The sequence below is a fragment of the Erythrolamprus reginae genome, unplaced genomic scaffold, assembly GCF_031021105.1.
Source record: "Erythrolamprus reginae isolate rEryReg1 unplaced genomic scaffold, rEryReg1.hap1 H_8, whole genome shotgun sequence".
In the NCBI taxonomy this organism is placed as follows: domain Eukaryota; kingdom Metazoa; phylum Chordata; class Lepidosauria; order Squamata; family Dipsadidae; genus Erythrolamprus; species Erythrolamprus reginae.
Genome location: NW_027248536.1, coordinates 814405 through 838090, shown reverse-complemented (window position 1 = coordinate 838090; position 23686 = coordinate 814405). Strand labels below are relative to the sequence as shown.

Here is a 23686-nt window from a genome sequence, read left to right as displayed (position 1 = left end):
GCAATCCTACAGCTGCTGGCGAATGTGTTGGTCTCCCCTGGGGATCCAGGCTGACCGCCATCGAATTGCTTATAGGTTGGGCAGAATCCAGAATTCAATCTGTCCTGCAGGATTCTCTGGTAAGTTCGGGCAACTGTTCCCCCACCTTTATTCTTCTGCCAATGGGTGAACTGGTTTTCCCGGTCTGCTGGCACAGTTGCCACCACCACATCAGCTTCTCTTCTCAGGGTGGCTCCAGAGTCACAGCCCAGCATGCCGGGACAAACTCTGAGGACTTGGCAGCCTCTGAGGCACTTGGAGAGCTGAAATTACGCTCTCATGCCAATTTGTTTGGAGTGCAACTGGCAGCGGTGCTGGGAGAGCAGGACTCCCACTCTCACAACATTTGTAGGTCATGGCAACACTGAGAGAACTGGGTTCCTGCTCTTGCACTATTTCTTCAGCAATTGCAAGCTGCAGCGGCACTGGGAGTTGGGTTTCCTAGAGTCTGGAAGGAGTTGGGTTTCCTAGAGTCTGGAAGAAGGGCGGCTTATAAATTAGATAAATTAAAATAAATTAATTTAATTGTGACATTTTAAAGCTACTTCTTTTTTTTCTTTGTTTTGGAATTTTTAATTGATTTAAAATATATATATACCCATTTACAAAACGTAACAAAAAGGAAAATAAACAAAAAACAAAACAAAACAAAACGAAGCTACTTTTAATAAGCAAAATCATAGGCTGGTTTGTCTGACAGCTTCAATCTTTAAGTATAGTTTAAATTTTTTTCTGGTTGCAAGAAAGTTGCAAAATGCATTTGAATGACCATGATCTAGTCCTGGTATATTATTTATTTTATTTTCTTTATTTATTAGATTTGTATGCCGCCCCTTTCCGTAGACTCGGGGCGGCTCACAACACAATAAAAACAGTTTATAACAAATCTAATGATTTACAATTTAAAATATTAAAAAAACCATTATTAAACAGACATACACACAAGCATACCATACATAAATTGTATAGGCCCGAGGGAGATATCTCAGTTCCCCCATGCCTGACAACAAAGGTGGGTTTTAAGGAGTTTGCGAAAGGCAAGGAGGGTAGGGGCAGTTCTAATCTCTGGGGGGAGCTGGTTCCATAGAGTCGGGGCCCCCACAGAGAAGGCTCTTCCCCTGGGGCCTGCCAACCGATATTGTTTAGTTGACGGGACCCGGAGAAGGCCCACTCTGTGGGACCTAATCGATCGTTGGGATTCGTGCGGCAGAAGGCGGTCTCGGAGATATTCTGGTCCGATGCCATGAAGGACTTTAACTCTATTAACTCATAGACACCTTTTCTTTCTTACTGGTATCATTACCAAGAAAATATATATATATTTTATATATCTATATCTATATCTATATCTATATCTATATCTATATCTATATCTATATCTATATCTATATCTATCTATCTATCTATCTATCTATCTATCTATCTATCTATCTATCTATATCTATATATATATATCTATATATATATCTATATATATATCTATATATATATCTATATCTATATCTATATCTATATCTATATCTATATCTATATCTATATCTATATCTATATATCTATATATCTATATATCTATCTATATATATATATATATATATATATATATATATATATATATATATATATATATATATATAACAGTGTCTCTTTATAGCACTAGTTACAGAAATTCTTTACCAGAATGTCAAATTGATCTGATAGTAGTCAAGGCAAGACTTAAATATATGTTTAATGGCTTTTCGTCTTCTGTAGAAACACTCTCTGTCATCAAGGGTATTTCAGTGTTATACAGTCAACTTTCAAATGGGTATACTTTCTACAAATATTCCTTAATTTAATTGTTCAGCTGATTTCATATTAAATCTTAAGAAACATTCTGAATAGCATCTTAATTTCCTTTGTTGTAAAATCTGAATAACACCTGTAATTAAAGCAGAGAACTGATCTTTACAACCTAGGTAGCCTTCCATCTATTGATCTGGCTTATACTGTCAGGGGAGAAACAGTCAACTGCTGAGTTGCTTTGTCATTGACATAAGCTGAGAGGATTTTTTTTTCCTCCTATACTGTTTATACACCAGTGTATAGACTTGCTGGCTGGCTGAATTTTAAAGAGTGCGGAGGTTTAAAGACTTGTCCCCTGAGGGATGATCCTGCCAGTTGGGAAGCGAGCTGAGGCCATATTTTGCAGCAGTGTGTGTGTATGTATGCACACACACACACACACACGTGGATGGGGGAGGGATGGAAAGAAAGGTATTGAGTTAGTTTGCCCCTTACAGTGTTGCAGAAAGGGCTGATATATCTATCACAGTGAAATACAATAATGTCTGTTTTTCCTCTTTTCTGTGTGTTCTCATTTTATGGAAGATCAGAAAATGTAACAGGGATGTTACAAATGCCTGCAAATACAATTCCTTAGAGATAGAATCTTATGTGCTTACTAATCAATATTGCAAAGAAATATAGTTTATGGTGGTTTGTTAAAGAAAACTTGTATTTATTACCGTGAAAACCTAGAGTCTAAAATACTAATATTGTTGGGGGGGAGGGGGGAGGGAGAACACAGAATTCCCTATTATAATAAGTTTAATAAGTTATGTAGCATTTTAATACAGTGGAACCCCGACATAAGAGCTGCTCTACTTAAGAGCAACTCGAGATAAGAGCTGGGAGGGGAGAGATATTTTTGTTCTACTTACAAGCCCAAATTCGAGATACAAGCGCCAAGGAGCTGTCTCCTGAAGCCAAACGCTAACTTCCGCGTTCGGTTTCAGGAGACAGCTGCGAAGCGGCGCGCGTGTTTTAAAAGGTTGCAGCCGGCCTGGGGGGCTCAGGGGGTGCTTGCAGCTTTCTTTATTGCTCTTTTTCTTTCTCTCTTTTACCTTCCCTTCCTCTATTTCTTCTTTTCTTTCTCCTTCCCACCTTCTTCCCTCCCTCCCTCCTTTCACTCATTCCTCTCTTACTCTCCCCTTTCATAAGTTTCCTTGCTTCCTTCCTCTGTTCCTGTCCCTTCCCCCTTTCTTTCTTTCTTTCTTTCTTTCTTTCTTTCTTTCTTTCTTTCTTTCTTGCTCTTTTTCTTTCTCTCTTTTACCTTCCCTTCCTCTATTTCTTCTTTTCTTTCTCCTTCCCACCTTCTTCCCTCCCTCCCTCCCTTCACTCATTCCTCTCTTACTCTCCCCTTTCATAAGTTTCCTTGCTTCCTTCCTCTGTTCCTGTCCCTTCCCTCTTTCCCTCCTTCCTTCCCACCCTCCGTCCATTCATTCACCCATTCCTCTCTTGATCGCTTAAAGCCGGTCCCTGGTGCAAAAAGGGTTGGGGACCTCTGTCCTACAGGATTGGGTGGCAGAGAAGTTGAACATATGTAAATTTAAAAGTTTAAGAAAGTTTACAAGTTAAGTGAAAGAAACTTCATTATTCATTTATATGTACATGTACATTTCTTCATTAAAAACATGTCTTTCTGCATAATTTAGACTAACTTTGTGAGTTTTTTGAGGGCTGGAACCAATTAAAATTATTTACATTAATTCCTATGGGGAAAAGTCGTTCGAGATAAGAGCTGCTCGACTTAAGAGCCCAGCTCCGGAACGAATTAAACTCGTATCTCGAGGTACCACTGTATATTTATTACTTTGCCTCTTTTTTTATGCGGCTAGCATTAATTTGCTATCTCTTAAGTAAGGTATTACAATCTGATTTTACTGCTGCTTCATAAAATGGAGAGAATCTTTCTTGAAAATGTATATTGGAAGGTTCGAATAAAATTCTAGCATTGCCTTGCTGGGGCTAGCACTTAATAAAACCTGCTCGATGTGAGTGGGATACCTTACCTGCCAGGGAGGAGGGAGGTCGTTGGGGTGGGGGAGGGGATCTCAGGGATGTTGGAGAGCTGGAGTATCACAATTATGACTGGGAGAGGTAGATATGGCGGGAGCCGAAGGGTAAGCTGCTCTCGGGGAACTAGGACTCGCTGTCTAAGAATGATTATTTGTTCTGGCCCCTCTGATTCTGGTTCATCGGTTTTGTCTCGTACATCTGGTGACATGGGATATCAGGGCCCTGGTCTCACGTTGCTGCTTAATCTGTTGTTAACAAGGCCCCCCTTGTTTGAGATTTACTCCTGGAGGAGGGGGAAGACCTGGTATGTTTAATGAGTCCTGGCAGGGCCATGAGGAGGATGTTCCCCTCTAGGAGATTTGCCCTGATGGGTTTCAGGTATTGAATCAGCCAGGAAAGGGGTGGAGGAGTGGCAATTATTGTCCGGAAGAATCTTTGTCCTCGCAGGATCCCTGCCCCAGAGTTTGTTGGATGTGAATCTCTCCTTTTGAGGTTGGACTCATGGTTTCAGTTCGGTTTGTTGTTGACATACATGCCTCCTAACTGCGTTACAACAACCCTGCCTGTGCTGCTAGAGATGGTCGCCGAGCTGGCGGTGGAGTTCCCCAGGCTTATGGTGCTGGGGGATTCAGCTTACCATCGCTTGGCGAATCCTTGGACGCAGCTCAGGAGTTCATGGCTTCCATGACAACCATGGATGTGTCCCAAGTAGTTCAGGGTCTGACTCACGGGGGGGGGGCACACTTGACCTAGTGTTCTTCTCGGGGCAGTTGAGATATGAACTGGAATTAAGGGGTATAGATGCTTCTCCCTTGTCATGGTCAGATCATTTCCTGCTGAGGTTAGACATTAAGGTCCCACTCCCCCATTGCAGGGAGAGGGAGCCGATTAAGTGGTTCTGCCCCAGATGCCTATTGGACCTTTTAGGGTTCCAGAGGGAGCTTGGGGAAATACCTGAGTCTCTTGTCCACAATCCAGCTGAGTCCCTGATAGCAGCCTGGAATAGGGCAACATTTGGAGCACTGGATGGATTGCACCTTTGCGACCTCTCCATGGCGGTGAATCCAGGAAAGCTTCATGGTTTACCGAGGAGCTCTGGGAGGTGAAGTGCCAAAAGAGAGTCTAGAGCAACACTGGAGAACCAGTAACTCCGAATCTGACTGAACACGGTTAAGAGCCTTTATTAGGACTTATTTAGTGCCGATACAAATAGCAAAATGTTCACATTTTCCCGCACTTATTGCATCCGCTGATTCGCACCCAGCTGCCCTCTTTAGGGTGACTCGTTCCCTTCTCAATGTAGAGGGAATGGAGGAGCCTTTGCAGGGTAGAGATGAGGAATTTGTTCAGTTTCTGTTGGACAAAGTCGCCCAGCTTCAGATGGACTTGGTCTCTGGGCAATTCTGACCGAGATGAAAGGGGCAGGTATTATTATGTAGGATGAATTTGATCCTGTGACTCCTGAGGATGTGGACAAGGCTGTGGGAGTGACAAGTTCCTCCATGTGTTTATTTGACCTGTGCTCCTCCTGGTTGGTTTCAGCCAGCAGGGAGGTGTCATGAGGCTGGCTCTAGGCTTTGGTTAATACTTCCTTGAAGGAGGGGTCCTTCACGCAATCATTAAAGGAAGTGGTTGTGAGGCCCCTCCTCAAGAAGCCGTCCCTGGATCCAGCAGAATTAAAGAACTTTCATTTTGTCTCCAACCTACCCTTTGTGGCATTCAAGTTCCTGATGCCACTTGACTTCTCAGCTGCTTTTGATACCATTGACCATGGTATCCTTCTGTAACGACTAAGAGAGTTGGGAGTGGGAGGCACTGTGTTGCGGTAGTTCTCCTCCTATCTCTCTGGCTGGTTGCTTTCAGTGTTGGTAGGAGGACAGAGGTCGAACCCTAGACCCCTCTTTTGCAGGGTCCTTCAGGGTTCGGTCCTCTTTCCTATTTAATATCTACATGAAATCACTGGGAGACGGGGTCAGGTATTAGCAATATGCTGATGACACCCAGTTATATATCTTCACCCCGTGTCAGTTCAGTGAAGCAGTGGATATGGAGACTGTGAGAGTCTGGATGGGAGTTATCAGGCTCAGACTTAAAACTGACAAGACCAAATGGCTGTGGGTATTGCCTCCAAAAGGAGGGGAGGTGAAATTGCTCTCCTCGGAACAGGTTCGCAATTTTAATGTCCACCTAGACTCACAGCTAAGAATAGACCAACATTTGACAGCTGTAGCTAGGAGGATCTTTGCATAGGTTCGCCTACTGCAGCAATTGCGACCCTACTTGGATTAGAAGCTTCATCTCACAGTCACTGATGCCCTTGCCACCTCACAGTTAGATTATTGCAACACGTTTTACATGGGCTACCCTGAGGGAGTGTTCAGAGACTACTGCTGGTCCAGAATGCAGCTGCATGAGTTGTTGTGGGTGCACCAAGATATACCCACATTACACCAATCCTCTGCAAAATGGGCTGGTTCCCTATTGGTCTTTGGATGCAATTCAAGGTGTTGGTCATTACCTTTAAAGCCTTACCTGGCATAGGGCCAGACTATCTTCAAGACTGCCTTCTACCACATAGCTCCCAGCGACCGGTAAGGTCCCACAGAGTTAGTCTTCTCTGGATCCCATCAGCTAAACAGCTGGTGGATCTGTGGGAGAGGGCCTTCTCTGTGGCTGCCCCATCTCTCTGGAACCAGTTACATCCTGAGAGCTGGACTACCCAATTGGCCTTCCGTGTGGCTTTTCTCACAGACCTGGGGTTATTGATCTTATGGTGGTAACCAGTGAGATCCTGCCATGAATGGTATACAGAAGTTTAACTGTTTATATTTTAAATTGTTTTTAAACTGTTTATAGAGGTTTTGGTACTATTATTGAGGTTTTATATTTTTGCTGTGAGCCACCTAGAGTCCCTAGGGAGTTGGGCGGCATAGAAATTGAAGAAATAATAAATAAATAAATAAATAATAAAAAACAGTAATCAGGCTTTTGAACATGCATTTTCTTCCATTTCCTTTTCTTTTTATAGTGATTTTACCAATTTTTTGTGGCTTTCATATTTCTATCAGTACAAGTTTTGCATCTGATGTAGAACCTGAAGTCTAAGGTGGAAGATTAGCTAAATATAGCTGTGAAAGAATATGCTCACACAAAGAATTAATATGAAACTGCAGCCCTATAATGGAAATTAAAATTTCCCAGGAATAACAGGTTATGGCAATTAATATAACTGAAATCCAATAATGAGAAATGTATATTTTCCCTGATGTTGTTAATCATACCCTAAGAACTGAGAACATAAGACATATGCTTGTAGGAGTGAATTTTTTTCAAGCTATATTAGTTCTCATACAATACAGGATGTATATTTCCCAGTTTTTCTATTAACCTTTCTTACATTGAAGTTGTAAAATTCTTAACTGGGGTCTATAATTAAAGTTCATCCAGTAAGAAAACAATTATTTGTGAAACATTTCTGTCACACTACCCAAATCTGTGTTTATCTAATGTAACTAGCCAGTTTCCTCCAAATTTCTCTTACCCATTCCCCATGTGAAATACTAATTTTATATTAGTAATTTAAAGAAAATGCAGGCATTCTTCTTTTCTTTTTTTAGATTAAGCTTTTTATTATTTATTTTTATAAAAATGTCAAATCAATGCATGAACAGTGTGATACCTGGGCACCATGTATTCCATTACAAATAAAACTAATCACATTAAACTTTATTATTATATTCAGTCACCTTACATATTTCTAATTACAATACACATCTATATTAAATTATAACCCATCATTATTCAAGTATTCCACTCATTTCTTATTTACTTTCATTTTATCAAACAAAAATATATACATTAATATTCCCTTTATTTTTGTCACATACTTTAGCTATTAAATCATGTCACCCTATATTAAAAAACCTTTTTCTTTCTTTCCTATTTTACTCTAATAATGTCATCTCCCTAAAAAAATGAGAAAAGAAAAGAAAGTAGAGAGGAAGAATGAAAAAAAGACAACTCAAACAGTGATAAAAGAAATGGAATCCTCCATCCATTATCTCTTGCTCAGTTTATACTTTAGTTGCAATACTTTAAAGGAAGGAGAGGAAAGTGGAACAACAATAAAGAAAGAAAACAATAATCATCTATCTATCATTTCTTGACCACTTTGTTACTTCAGTCGGCCGGGGGGGCAGGAAGGAGGCCGAGGCGAGCTGGGGCCACCGAGTGGAGTCGAGAGTGTCAGCCGGTAGTAGACCGAGAGAACTGAGTGATCAGAGCAGCCAGTTTTGGGGAGAAAGTGAACAACGGAATGGAACTGCCTAGGATTACTGAAGACCTGCTCTCTTCTAAATCAGGGGAAAGCTTGGGAGCCCTTACAGGCCAGTGCCAAGGACTTTAACTCATTTTTTGCTATAAAATTGCTCAGAATCGGACGGACCTTGACTCCAGTTGGACTGCAGTGTTGGCTGACAACGAGTCAGTCAAGGTGACTGGGGCCCATCCTTGTCCACCTGTCTGGGAGGAGTTTGACCTGGTGACACCTGATGAAGTGGACAAGGCCATTGGAGCTGTGAATTCTGCCACCTGTTTACTGGATCCGTGTCCCTCCTGGTTGGTTTCGACCAGCAGGGAGGTGACATGGAGCTGGGTCCAGGAGATTGTCCTTCCCGGCTCCCTACAAGGAGGCATTTGTGCACCCCCTCCTCAAGAAGCCTTCCTTGGACTCAGCCATATTTAATAACTATTGTCCAGTCTCCAACCTTCCCTTTATGGGGAAGGTTGTCGAGAAGGTGGTGGCGCTCCAGCTCCTGCGGTCCTTGGAAGTAGCCGATTATCTAGGCCCTCAGCAATCAGGATTCAGGCCCAGCTACAGCATGGAAACTGCTTTGGTTACGCTGATGGATGATCTCTGTCGGGCCCGGGACAGGGGTTTATCCTCTGTCCTGGTGCTTCTTGACCTCTCAGTGGCTTTCGATACCATTGACCATGGTATCCTTCTGTGCTGGCTGGAGGGGTTGGGACTGTTTTACAGTGGTTTTCCTCCTACCTCTCTGGCCAGTCACATTCGGTGTTAGTGGGGTGTCAGAGGTCGACCTCTAGGTTTCTCCCTTGTGGGGTGCCTCAGGGGTCGGTCCTCTACCCCCTGCTACTTAATATACATGAAACTGCTAGGTGAGATCATCCAAAGGCATGGGGTGAGGTATCATCAGTACATTTTAACTATTAGATTTGTACTATACTGTTATTGTTGTTATTGTGAGCTGCCCCGATCCTCAGAGAGGGGCGACATATAAATCTAATAAATTATTAATATTAATTATTATTATTCAATTGCTCCTCTTTATTTTCTTTACTTGTCTCCCCATTCCTTTCTTAAGTCTCCAGCTATGTTTATTTTTTGGGAATCCAATCTAAGTGTTCCTCCCACCTCTATTCATCTACCTTTTATTTTCTAAAATTTCTACTGAAGTACCTGCCTCCCCTTCAGGCATCTTCCAACTCTGTTTGTATGTTTCCCACCTGATTTAATTCATCAATCACTATTATTTTCATTGTAATCTCCGCTCTGTCTTCTTCCTCGTTTATGTCTTCTTTTTGCTCCTCACTTTCCTGGACAACTTGGTCTGTAACCATCATCCCTTGTATAATATTTTCCCCTTTTTCCATAATGTTCTTAAATCCTTTGTCCTTTATGTCTTTTGTATTTTGAAAAAAGTAATCCATCTCCTGAACAATTCCACTCATTTCTTCTTTTTAAATGTCTTATTTTATTTTTTTTGTTGAAAATTAATTTTCAACCCACAGTCCAAGAGCTATTTATTTAGGCTTTAAGCTTTGAGTTATTTTCGAATACACCCAGAGGTGATCCAAAAGCCCCAATCACTTCTTTGTAGTTTCCCTTTTTGTCAGGAGGTGGCATTCTCCACTTAGATTTCTTTTTATTGTTCAGACAAATTTATCAGCAGAGTACGTTTTGTGTATAGATAATTTCAATATTTCCAAAAATGCCATCCTACTAGGCTTCTTCCCTGTTTAGGAGTCCCTATTCTGTTTATTTCAAAGTCTATTATTTCTTCTCCAGCAACTTTCCTTTCTGATTAGGTATTTCTTCAGCACATCCCAAAAGGCTTAGGTGCCATTTAAACAAATAATTCCGGGCAAATAGTTCTGAATTGTTTCGTGGGGTAATTTAAAATAAAGAAAATCCTCTCCTCCATTTTCACCATGGCTCACTTTCTTCTCTCCTGCACCAGTCTTAGCTGTTTCATTGGTTGTCCCAGCTTTGTAGTCTTTAGGCTCTTTCTTCCTGCCATGACTGAGAGGGAAAAAAGGTGGAATCTCTGATTCTCCTGATTTAGGAAGCCATTTTATTAACAAGACAAAACAGATGGCAGGAAACTTCAAGCCGAGAAAGGAGCAGCTAACAGCCATTGATTCAGGAAGTGGGAGGAAGGGGCCCAGCATGGCAAATAACTTTTACATGGATGGGAGGATGCTGCAGTTAGAGGGACTAGTTCTTCATATATATGGCTTTCTAATTATTGCAGTAAATGTACTTTCCTAGCCTTCTAGTGGCTGCATGGAAATACAGAGATAGCATAACTATCATGTCAAATACAAAGTCCTGTCAGTTCTCTCTGACAAAGCTTAGATTGTACATGTTCAAGCAGAAACTTTATTTTAGTATTAATCTTTTCAGTGCATTGTACCTTAATGTTACCAAAAAATCCTCATTTAAATCTGTGTGAATATTGGTACTATAGCTGAAAAAAGGGAATAATGCCAATCAACAGTGGGTTGCTCCCAGTTTGGTCCGGTTCTATGAATTAGTAGCACCGGTAGCACTGGATTTTAGAATCCACTACTGGTCCCAATCCTCTGTGAGCCACCCCAAGTCTTCGGAGAGGGGCGGCATACAAATAATAATAATAATAATAATAATAATAATCATCATCATCATCATCATCATGATGATGCAGTCTGCATTGGTTGCCAATCAGTTTCCGGTCACAATTCAAAGTGTTGGTTATGACCTATAAAGCCCTTCATGGCACCGGACCAGATTATCTCAGGGACCTCCTTCTGCTGCACGAATCCCAGCGACTAGTTAGGTCCGACAGAGTGGGCCTTCTCTGAGTCCCATCAACAAAACAATGTTGTTTGGCGGGGCCCAGGGGAAGAGCCTTCTTTGTGGTGGCCCCGACCCTCTGGAACCAACTCCCCCGGAGATTAGAATTGCCCCCACCCCTCCTCGCCTTTCGTAAGCTCCTTAAAACCCACCTCTGCCATCAGGCATGGGGGAACTGAGATATTCTTTCCCCCTAGGCCTTTACAATTTATGCATGATATGTTTGTTTGTATGTATGTTTGGTTTTACAATAAGGGTTTTTTAGTTGGTTTAGTATTGGATTTACATGCTGTTTTTTATTACTGTTGTTAGCCGCCCCGAGTCTATGGAGAGGGGCGGCATACAAATCCAATAAGTAAGTAAGTAAGTAAGTAAGTAAGTAAGTAAGTAAGTAAGTAAGTAAGTAAGTAAGTAAGTAAGTAAGTAAAAACAAATATATAAACAAACAATAAAAATAATCATTATTATTATTCTTGTTCTGTCATAGTGGCATCAAACTCTTGATAGTTGTAACTGCTTCTTTTATTCTATTTTTCTTCCCTTTATAATGAACTTGCAAACCAGTATATGCCATTTATGTAATTAGAAGTGAATAGCTGAGTAGCATGTCAAACCTAACAGGAAGAAATAGGTGTATTATTTCTATAAAATTACAGGTATTTTCTTTTTAATTGGCAGGTAATTTTGAACCTTGCTGCTATCCTAAAGGGTTAAATCTGTCCAATTTTAAAAACATTTGCTCATAAAATGTCAACTTAGTTCCCTTTCCTCTGCGTGCATTTTAATTGAAACAACATTTTTATTTTTGAGCCAGGATCTGTCAGAAGTCCCTATGGCTAGTCTGTAGTACAAGTAGCAGCAGACGTGGCCTACCCATATGGTACGGTGCTTCTTGTAAAATCCATATGGCCTTGTTGAAGGGAATCCCAGCAGGGATGTGAAGGGTGTTAATACCCTTCAGGCCAGGCCTTTTCGTCCTGGGGTTTCTATGGTATTGTCTTTGCAATCTGCCAAAGCACAAACTTAATTCCCTTTTAATAATCAATTATTTTAATCCAGGAACATGCAGCATAGTTTCCTCTTCCTGTCAAATATAGCTTGATTTTTTTCTGGGAAAAAAAATTACAGGCATATTTAGATAATAGTTAAATACATATAACTTTTTTTTTTTTTGCTTTTACAGGCAATCCTCCAGAGTATACCTAAATTCTGCTTTCCTTTTGACATTACAAGGTATGTCTTATCACGGGTTTTCAATAAGTGAGGTTGAGGCACTGAACACAATTTGTGCGGTAAAATATTGATTTTCATAGGAAAGTATTGAATAGATTGAAGCACTGTATTAAAATAATTAAGAGGTAAAGTGTTTTCTGAATTGTAAATTTTAATTTATATCTTTCGTAGTAGGCAGTATGATTTTAGTACGCTTTTAGGATTTTAATACATAGCCATAAATCTTTAGCATGCATTTCTTATATAAATATAAAATTGATAAGACATTGTAACTGTATATTAAATTCCTTCCAGCCATCAAAACAAGTATACATAAGAAGTTCCAATTGAAATATCTCTTAAAGATTGTACAGATATGTTCTGACTATAGTACTTTAATTTTAAATATGTCCGCAATATTTATTCATATTTAATAGTTTGGTAGGGCAAGCATTTGTTTTCAGTTTATTAAGCAGTAGATTTTAAAAGAAAATCATTCATTATTTTTAATCTTTTTTTTTAAAGTGGGTTACAGAAGCCATTAGAAGAGGCATTGCTCCTCACTTTGTCATAGGAAGAAAACCTCTTCTGAGAATGGCTGTTATGACACCAACTTAGCAGAATTGTTGTTCCATGTGGAACTCTGTGCAGGCTTAATGAAATGCTTAATTACATGTTAGCTGATTAGTCATTGGAGATTTTTTTAACTACTAGAATTCAATGGACAGAATTCTTTACAATTTTTTAATTCAGTTGGAGGGCACATGTCAGGAAGAAACACCTTTTGAACTTCACGGCCAGACAAAGATTTGACTCTAAAAATTTCTCAAATACAAACAATCTGTTACTACAGGATTAGTTCTATCCCATAAAGTTGAATCTAATTATGGATATTTAACCTGCATAAGATTTTTTTCGTAACTTAAGAAACATTTGAGGAGATTATTTAAAATGATTTAAGTTAGCCAATTCTTGCTATAAATTACTTGTTTTTCCTTAGCTTCCAAATACTAATCATTCTGTGTCTTTATTAAAGATATAGTACAGTAGTACCTCTACCTTCAAACGCCTCTACTTATGAACTCTTCTAGATAACTGGGTGTTCAAGATTTTTTTGCCTCTTCTCAACAACCATTTTCCACTTACAAATGTGAACCTCCGAAATTGTAACCAGAAAAGGCAGGGAGAAGCCTCCGTGGGGCTTCTCTAGGAATCTCCTGGGAGGAAACAGGGCCTGCACCCTCCCTGTGGTTTCCCCAATCGCATACATTATTTGCTTTTACATTGATTCCTATGGGAAAAATTGCTTCTTCTTACAAATTTTTCTATTTAAGAACCTGGTCACGGAACAAATTATGTTCATAAGTAGAGGTACCACTGTGTTTTGAAATGAGGGTAAGTTGAAAGTTCAAATAACCAAGTGTAATTAAAATTAATGAGGAATTAATGTGAACTTTTAAGTTAATCTAGTAAGTATTACTTATGTTAAGGTTGGTACATGAACAATTGGGAAATGAGAGAAGAAAGGAAAGGTAGTTTGGTCTAATGGTTAAAGTACTACGAGTCTACGGAGAGGGGCGGCATACAAATCTAATAAATAAATAAACAAACAAACAAACAAACAAATAAATAAATAAATAAATACTGAGTTAGAAAATGGGAGATCGTGAGTTCAAGTCCTACCCTAGTCAAGAACGCCAAGAGAGGATGGCTGACATTAGGCCAGTCATCCTCTCTGAACCAACCCATTCCTCAGAGTTGTTTTGGAGAAATATTATTTATTTATTAGTATTATTATTTATTAGATTTGTATGCCGCACCCTCTCCGCATACTCGGGGAGGGGAAAGGTGTGTTGGATATGTTTGTTGCCTTGAGTTATTTGCAAAAATAATAAAAGTGTGATACAAACAAATAATTCTAACTACAGTGATACCTCATCTTACGAACTTAATTGGTTCCAGGAGGAGGTTCGTAAGGTGAAACGTTCGTAAGATGAAACAATGTTTCCCATAGGAATCAATGGAAAAGCGATTAATGCGTGCAAGCCCAAAAATTCACCCCTTTTGCCTCATTGCTGCCGGCATTCGGATCCTTGTTGGGGGGGGTGGAGGGGGGGAGAGACAGCACAGGCTGCCTGGAGGGAGCCTCGTGAGTGCATTGACACGTGAGGGAAGCTGCCTTGCGGTTTGTCAACCGGCGGCGCTCCCACCCTTCTTGAAAGCTTTCTGTGACGAAGCGCTGGGGGAGTGTCAATTCTCCAGGTCCGGAGGCCCCTCCGGCCCCACCAAGCTTCATACAAAGCCAAGCTTCCCAGCCAGCAGAAGCTGCTGTGGTGACGAAGGGGGTGTCAGGAGTTTCTCCCCACGGTGTCCTTGCCCTCCCGATCGGTGGGGAGAAGCTCGGGGAGAAGCTCCTGATGCTGCGCCCCCCTCACCTCCACAACAGCCGGCTGGGAAGCTTGGCTTAGCCAGCACCCAGCCCTCCTGGCGGCCGCTTTCGATGCGGAGGCTCCCATGATCTCTCGTCGGAATCCACACGCCTCTGCCTCCTGCTTTCCCTGGCACTTTGTTTGCCTCCTGCCGACTGCCCGCTTCCCCGGCTCACTGCTCCAGTCAGCTTCTCAGGTGCTGGCTTGAGTGAGCAATTCGCTTTGTCCCTACGGCACTCGGGACAGGTGGCTGGGCTGGATTGAATTAACCTCTTTCTCCTAATCATCTCCAGTTTTTTAAAAATTGGACACGGATTCAATTCCAAGCGGTAGATGCCAGAACACTTAGAATCCACAGTAAGGAAAGGAGGAAGTTGTTAAGAATGCACAGCATTGGGATAGGCAACCGGCAGGCAAGGCAGCACGCCCTGGGAATCCGGAGCCTCGCTAGCCTGGGTTGAATGAGCAGAAACTCCAGTGCCTTGAGCTTGGCTGTTTTCGTTAGAAGGGGAACTGTCAAAAAAAATATCCTGCTCATTTTAGATTCAAAATAAGGAAATTAGCTTTTAATTTTTTCTAAAGGGGGGATTCCGGAGTTTGAAGCTTGTAGAAGAGGAATCTTGGGGGGAGGCAGGAGGGCCGGCCTTACACCCCCCCTCCAGCACTTCACCTCCCGCCAGGCAAGAGCACTTGGGAGGCAGTTCTGCCGGCCATGGGCAAGGGGCGAGGAGGATCGGGAGGCTTAAGTCTCCTGCAGCGGCGGCTGAGGCAGCGAGGCTTTGGGTTTTTGGCTGGGGGAAAGGCAGGAGGGCCGGCCTGACACACACACCCTTCAGCACTTCACCTCCCGCCAGGCAAGAGCACTTGGGAGGCAGTTCTGCTGGCCATGGCCGAGGGGCGGAGAGGATCGGGAGGCTTAAGTCTCCTGCAGCGGCGACTGCGGCAGCGAGGCTTTGGGTTTTTGGCTGGGGGGGAGGCAGGAGGGCCGGCCTGACACCTCCCCCTCCAGCACTTCACCTCCCGCATGCAGATGGATGAGGAAGGGGGGCATCTGGACCGGGTGCTTCAGCGGGGAATCCCGGCGGGTGGGGAAAGGAATAGAAAATCCCATCGGGGCAGTCACAAGGCAGGGGAATCCCTCTGTCAGTAAGAGCGCACGCGCAGTAAGAGAGCCCACGAACCCGGGCTCAGGTTCGTAAGACGGAAAGTGTTTTTAAGACGAAGCAAAGAAATCTTAAACCCCGGGTTCGTATCTCGAAAAGTTCGTATCATGAGGGGTTCGTATCATGAGGTACCACTGTATTCAATAATGCAGGGGGTAAAGATACAGGCATTGACTATGTGATTATATAAAAATACAGGCTTTGGCTATGTGATCAAAGCCCATCCATTTTTTATTATGTACATCCTATTCATAACATAAAATGGCAGCATAGAAAGCCATGCTGGAAACTCAGTGTGAATTAAGGAATTGAGAAACAGAAATGTGCAGAAAGGTAGGACAAAACAAATCCAGATGATTACCATGAGTAAAGAGCAGTATTTTCAAACTTGGCCCCTCTGATTTCTGGGTGTTAACATAGCAATAGAAGTAGCAATAGCACTTAGACACATACCGCTTTATAGTGCTTTACAGCTCTAAGCGGTTTTACAGCATATTGCCCCTAACAATCACGATGGAAGGCTGAGTCAACCTTGAGCCTGTTGAGATTTGAAATTCCAAAATGATATCTGACTTTCTAGTCTGGTGCCTTAACCATTAGAATAAGATGTCTATGGATAATCTCAGTCATCCAGATCGTGGTTGTTCCAATAGTGCTTTTTGAAGAGGCAACAAGACTTTCTGATTTCCCCCCTGCCTCTCTGAAGCTATTTTAAAAGCTTCATTTGAGCATTTTCTGATGGAATGGTGACCAGCAATTAGATATATAATTCCTGAACTGTCATTAGGCAGCAGACAAATGCAATCAATCAATCAATCAATCAATCAATGTAATAAATAAATGTGATAAATAAATAAATAAATAAATAAAAACAATGAACTATGAAATGAAAGAGGTTTTCATTTGTACGGTTTTTGGTGCACTACTAATTTGTTAATGAAACATCTGCAAGAAAGCAAGAAAGCTCAGAGAGTACCAAGGACCCCACATTTTAACTCTGAACTACAAATCTTTCTCTTCTATGGGTTTTCATATATTACATTAGCGAGGCATGTTTGTTCTATTGCTTAGTCAGACAGTGGTAGAATTATGCAAGCAATAATAATCAAAACAATTTTTTCCTACCAATTTCATCTCTTTTGTCATCTTTCCACAAGAAAAAGTATCTCAAAGCCAATATTTTTGAAAATATTTAAGCAAATGTAACACGTTAAAAAAGAGATAAAAATATGAAAACTCATTTTAATAGTATCAGTTAATTGCATTCCCAAATTTTTATTTATTAGACAAATATGATTTGGCATTCATCTATAAATACTGACAATCACTTAATTCAGTAATGTTCACCAAATTTGAGACACCGCTAATAGGACTTATAATTTCCATCAGTTATCAATACTTTTGTAGCATTTACTTCCTTTATTAGATATATGTTTATGACATTTTTATTATTTGGAGCCGTGGAAAAGAATTTTCAATTCTTTTCATCATGACATCAACTTCTTCCTTATCATCAGCTGATTTATATAATAAGTCCACTTCTTTGATTTAATGGTAAAATTATACTATGGAGACATAAATAGCATGTTATATAGCTGTGATGGCAAAGCTGTTACACACATTCCTCAGGTGGCATTTGGAGCCACATTAGCCGGTATGGGAACCATTGCCATAGATCAACTCCAGGGCACATGCATGTGCTGGCCAGCTGATTTTTGACTGGCTATGCCCCCTCCCCTTCCAGGAGTCTCTCTGTTCCTGATGGCGAACCTATCACATGCATTCCACAGGTGGCACACAGAGCCTTATGGGAAGGTTAGTGAGACTTTTCTATGTGTCAGCTCCAGAGTGAATGTGTGCACTGGCCAGCTGATTTTCAGTTTTTGGAAAGGGTGGTTTGTCCTCCAGATGCTTCAGGGAAGCTTTCCTGAAGCTGTGGAGGTAAAAAAAAAATCCAGCAGTGGACAAACCAGAAGTTCAAAAAAACACACTTCCAGGTTGCCGGTTTAGGCATTTCTTTGTTTATACCGGTATTGTCCGGAGAGCTGTGCCACCTGTGGCATGCGTGCGATAGGTTCGCCATCAGGGAGATAGAGACTCCAGGAAGGGGAGGGGGCATGGTATAAACCCACTGATTTTTCCCAGTATCTCTGTGTGGAAGAAGACCTCAGCTGTGCTTCAGATGAAGAAGAAAGGTCAGCATTAAGATGGGGGGGGGGAGACGACATATGTACTAAATATTACAGGTAGAATATATTTTTCAGTGAAAATATGAAATTTAAACATATACATTAAACTCTAGAAAATAGAATGATAATTTCAGGATTCCATCTGTTGTCTTAATTAAATCATGAGCCTCAAGACAAGCTTCAAAAGAAATCCAGTTATTCATTGGGAGCTTTAAGTCGGACCAATTGAAGCCAATTATGACTTCACATAATTCAACTCCCGGCTCTGACCCTGTTTCCCTCTTCCCCCTAAAGTGTGTGATCAGTCACATTTTTCAACGAAGCAATTTTGTGGGTTGTAGAGGCCAGCTGCACAAAATTCACACACACAATTCACACAAAATTTCCATCTAGCAAAACAAAAAGGGATGCTTGTACAATTTATTGAGATTGTCCTTGAATATGGCAGTTTCATTTAACACTTGAAACCCTTAGATTTTTATTTTATAAAATTAATATTATCAAAGCTTCTAGTCAATGAATTCCATAATTTAATTAGATATTTTGTTATAACATGCTTCCTTTTTTTCTTCCCAAATGGCAACTTTATAGAGTTACTTTATCTTTATTTTTTTTGTGAAAAAAAATCCCTATTTACTTTCTTCATATCATTTCTAATTTTGTAACTTTTTGTCTTTATCTTAGTTGTAATTTTAAACTATGAACATTTGTTTTTCTAAAACTGGAAAGTATGCTCTATATGCTAATGAAAACAGTATCAAAGGCATATACATAACTTTTATGTAAATCTTTCTGTCACATGAATGGCTTACACATTCCTGAACAATTACACAGACTCATATAAATCTACAGGAAAATGATTTTTCCTGTAGAAGGGCAAACAACTTATATTTGATGTTGAAAACTACATATCCATATATAAAAAGATGTAATTCTTAATCTGCCCTCCAAGAAACATTTAAGTTATGACTTGATAATAAATACAGAAATATAAATATTCCCTATCTAGTCCCTTGTCAGATGAGTATACCCTGTTGTTTAAATATGTGTTTAAAATGTTGCCATCTATTATAGTAAACTTTGAAAAAGTCCTTTGTAGTCAACAAGATTGATGAGTATTTATATATGTTCTTTCTAAATCAAGGATTTATTATTTTATCTATTAAGATTATATTAAAACACACAAACAAACAGTGAGAAAGAAATGTACTGGAATATTAGGTTTTATTAAAAAAACAGCTTGAAGCACAATTTTTTTAAAAAAAGTTACATTTTAATGGTTAGTATCAATTACTTTTAAAACCCTTACTCCCTCTTAGTGTTTGGTTTGTAATTTGGATACCTGAGTCAGTTCACAGAAGTGCAATTCATTTTAAGGTCTTCTGGTCAACTTCCTAAATTCTTTATATCCTGTTACAAACTAATGTTTTAATATTCATAACTACTGACAGAATTTTTGTCAATAAAGCTATTCTGTCTAGAAATTTCCTTCTATTGTTTCAAGTACAAGCATTATACATCCTTAAAAAACATTATACAGTTAGTCCTTGTTTAGCAATCTCAGTTGTGATTGGCAACTAGGTCATTAAGTGAAGCAGTTGCTAGTGAAATTCCAATTATGCTTATAGAATAGAATAGAATAGAATAGAATTTTTATTGGCCAAGTGTGATTGGACACACAAGGAATTTGTCTTGGTGCATATGCTCTCAGCGTACATAAAATAAAATATACATTTGTCAAGAATCATGTGGTACAACACTTAATGATTGTCATAGGGGTCAAATAAGCAATGAAGAAGCAATAATAAAAATCTTAGGATATAAGGAACAAGTTACAGTCATACAGTCAACATGGGAGGAAATGGGTGAAAGGAATGATGAGAAAAACTAGTAGAATAGAAGTGTAGATTTAGTAGAAAGTCTGACAGTGTTGAGGGAATTATTTGTTTAGTAGAGTGATGGCGTATGATTTTACTTCAATTTTCATTTGCTTTACAGACCTGCAAGGGTCATAAATGCAGATTAGTTATCATTTTGTAACTGTGAACGGCTGCTGCATGAGGTACCCTGTTTTCCCCAATATAGATATCTCCTGATAATAAGCCCAATCAGGCTTTTGAATGCATGACAATAAGGCCAAGCACTTATTTCAGGGTTTTAAAAAATATAAGACAGGGTCTTATTTTTGAGGAAATACAGGGAGTTACTAAGTCACAGATATCAAACTCAATTGCATCATATAACGTCATGTGACGTATTGCAATGTTTTTTGCCTTTGTGGAGCCAGAGTGGGCGTGGCATGATGCATCTGGCCTGTGTGCTGCCAGTTTGGGCTAAGTGAAGACTACTATACTATATCTATGTCTGTTCACTCCAGTCTTTTCGTATTATTTTCTATATTACTCAGATTTGATTTAAAATGTTTTTATTTTATTTCATGAAACTATTTTATGACAACAATTAATTAATTTTAATTTTAAGCACATTTGCTTTTTAGTGTTAAAGGAAGTGCCTCCTAACACATTTTTTTTCTGCCTAGGGTAACGCAAGTTGGACAGCATTTTACTTTTGTGCTTACTGACATTGAAAGCAAGCAAAGATTTGGATTTTGTCGCTTAACATCAGGGGGCAAAGTGTGTCTATGCATTCTAAGGTAAGCTGCTATATAGAAAAACAAATGCCTGCTTACTTTCTTGGACAGTTATTGGTAGTTATTGGTTAAAAATTGTAGATTGCATGATAGCTAGAAAGCTTTGATGGGTATGGATGTATTGTTATATGCTTCCATCACAATAAGCATAGTTGACATTAAAGACTTTTTTTTTCTATATGAGAGAAATTGTTTTAATGAGATATTTTACAAATGCTGCATAGTTTGCCTGGCTTGGCAGGTTATGTAAATGGTTGTGTAACTTTTTTTAAAAAAGAGAAAAATTGACACAACAGCTGCAAATGAAATTGCCTTATGATAATGAAGTGAAGGCCTAGTGCTAATTAATAGAAATTCATCTTCTAACTGACCCAGAGGAAAAGCAAAGTTGCAACATAACAAGGTGTATATTAATGTATGTGTGAATTTTCATCCTAACCTTATTACAAGGCTTTTTGCATTATGCCTTTGCTTTTGCATTTGCCTTGATTCTAGGTAAATTTAACACACATTATGTTGTATACCTTTAGTTAATACGTTAAAAGGAGTAGAGGATGGAGGCCATAGGATGAAATATTGGACTGGGATTATTATTAATATTAATTAATTAGGCTTGTATGCCAGCCAACTCTCAATGATTCTGAGTGGCTCACAATAGACAAAGAAACTACAATTAAAATCAAAACATATAAAGATAAAAGATGGTATGTGCAAGAACATTCTGTCTCTGTTGAAGCTTCTGGGTGTTCTTCAAGAGCAACTTCATGTTGAGCCTATTGCAGATGATTCTTGGAAGGTTTGATTCATAAAGTGGAATATAGACAGTCCTTGACTTACCATCATTCATTTAATGGAGGTTCAAAGTTACAGTGATTTCAAAAAAAGTAATTAATGACCTGTCTTTGAACTTAAGACTGATCACTTGACTGCAGTTTGGGTGCTTGGCAACTGGGTTGCCTTTACATCCAGTTTTAATATCGTCTTCCCAGCCAGTTCCTTACAAAAAAGTCCATTGGGGAATGGATTTGCTTAATGACTATGTGATTTGCATAACCACCATGGTAAAAATGGTTGCAAGATCTGGTCCTATGACCTGATGAATCACTTTACAATTGCATCAGTTTATACCAGAAATTCACATCTCAGCTGTAGTCATTCGTCATGGACAACATATAGGCTTAGTGCCTTTTTCTGTGGAAAAGCAAGCCATCTGAATGCAACATGTGAACATTTAATTTTGAAAACAGATCATATATAGAGTAGAGGTGTCATACTCAAGGCCTGGGATCAGATCTGGCCTGTGGGGTGCTTAGATCTGGCCCATGAGGCCACCCTGGAAACACGTGCTGTCCTCCTGAGCTCCATTTTTCCTGACAGAGCAATTTCCACTGACAGAGTGCTTGGTTCGCCACAATGCTTGGTTCGCCACAAGTAACATCGAGCTGGTCATGCTCACCCTGACCATGCCCCCCTTGCCCCCCTAAAGTCAAACACAACCCTGATATGGCCCTTAATGGAATTGGGTTTGACACCCCTGTTATAGAGGGTTGAATTGGACTGATCACAGCAGAGCAGACCAAAGTTGATAGATTTTTGCCCTCTGTTTTTCTTAATGCCATTGTTTCAATATACATGTTCAACTGTTAAAATATTTAGTATAAAGGTTTATTCATTTTATTCAACAAAAATACAAAGGTTTCTATAGTTGGCACATGGATGTTATTTTTTAATAGGCTCCTGCACATAATACTGGCTACAACAAAACCTAATTAAATGGTAAAACAATATTATTCTTATACTGTATGAATGTGAATATTCCTTTCCTTTCCTGACTCTTCTGTTTAGGAGTAGATTTGCTTCTCATTAAGCAAGATCTAACTAACTTTAAATTTAATTCAAATTTTAAGTCTCCACCTTCAGACTGTAATTTTGAATCTGTCTCAGATAATCTGTCAGTGTTATTATGGATTAAAAATAATAATGGCAAAGTTTGAGGCTGAATTTCCTTCTATAAGGTGAACAGTCAAAAAAAAACCCCAACCATGCTCATATAATTCCTGAGGCTGATTTGTTATTATGGAAAGTGTCCCAGAAATATAGCTCTTCCTTTTTAGCTCTGGTTGGTGTTTGTTCCAGATAAACTGTCCTTTTTAAATAAGTGATATGTATATACCGTAATCAATGTAATATTTCAGGAAGCCAATATCTAATAGGGTTATTTTCATCTACCTTAAATATTATTTCAGTTGACAACTTTTTATTTAGTTAATATTTTTTACTACTTGACCTTATTTGTTTTCTTCTCTATGAACAGATTTAATTTAATTTATTAGACTTGTATGCCGCCCCTCTCCGCAGACTCAGGGCGGAGAGTGTGTTGACCATATTAATATCTCCTTAGGAAAAAGAAAAACCCAGCACATCCCACTGTCCTTATGATATACAGATACTAATGTTTCTTCCTCAAATTTTAAATCCACGCTCATATTATTCCAACCCAGCTTTACTCTATATGTTCAATGCATATATAATATATATATACTATGTATATTACATATATAGTATACTGTATATTCAATATTTTTGTATATCTCTGTAAATGAAGCAAAAATGTATCTTTGTCTTTTTCCCCTCTGTTGACCTGGAAGCCACCTTGTTGAATCTGCTCTTTATGTTCTGTCTACGTATTTCACGTAAGGACAGTGGGGTGTTCTGGGTTTTTCTTTTTCCTAAGGAGATATTAATATGGTCAACACACTCAAAAGCCTTTCTATGATAGCTGAAGTACATATTGACTTATTTTCAATATTTTGAGGACCATTCAATTATCAGCTGTGTTATCTTTCTGAAACTTGCTTGAATATCTGCAATTTTCCTTCTCATGTAGGGCTCTGGGTGATCCTGAGCAATGCTTTGCTAATGAGAATTTGATATCAGACACTCTGAAAAAAATGGAAACACTTTCCTTTCTAAGATAACTCTAGCCTAAGTCACAAAAATGTTAATGTGGAGAAGTATTACTGTTAAGATTG

General features: G+C 39.5%; 1 protein-coding gene across 2 annotated transcripts in view; it reads left to right on the top strand.

The window, feature by feature from the left end:
• The window catches only part of LOC139155887 (DENN domain-containing protein 1B-like), a 241947-nt gene that overhangs the window by 72159 nt on the left and 146102 nt on the right, over window positions 1-23686 (top strand). For both annotated transcript variants that reach the window (XM_070731234.1, XM_070731235.1), the window contains exons 4-5: window positions 12195-12244; window positions 20544-20657. In XM_070731234.1, the coding sequence (XP_070587335.1) occupies window positions 12195-12244; window positions 20544-20657 (164 nt within the window). The remainder of the gene's footprint in view (window positions 1-12194; window positions 12245-20543; window positions 20658-23686) is intronic.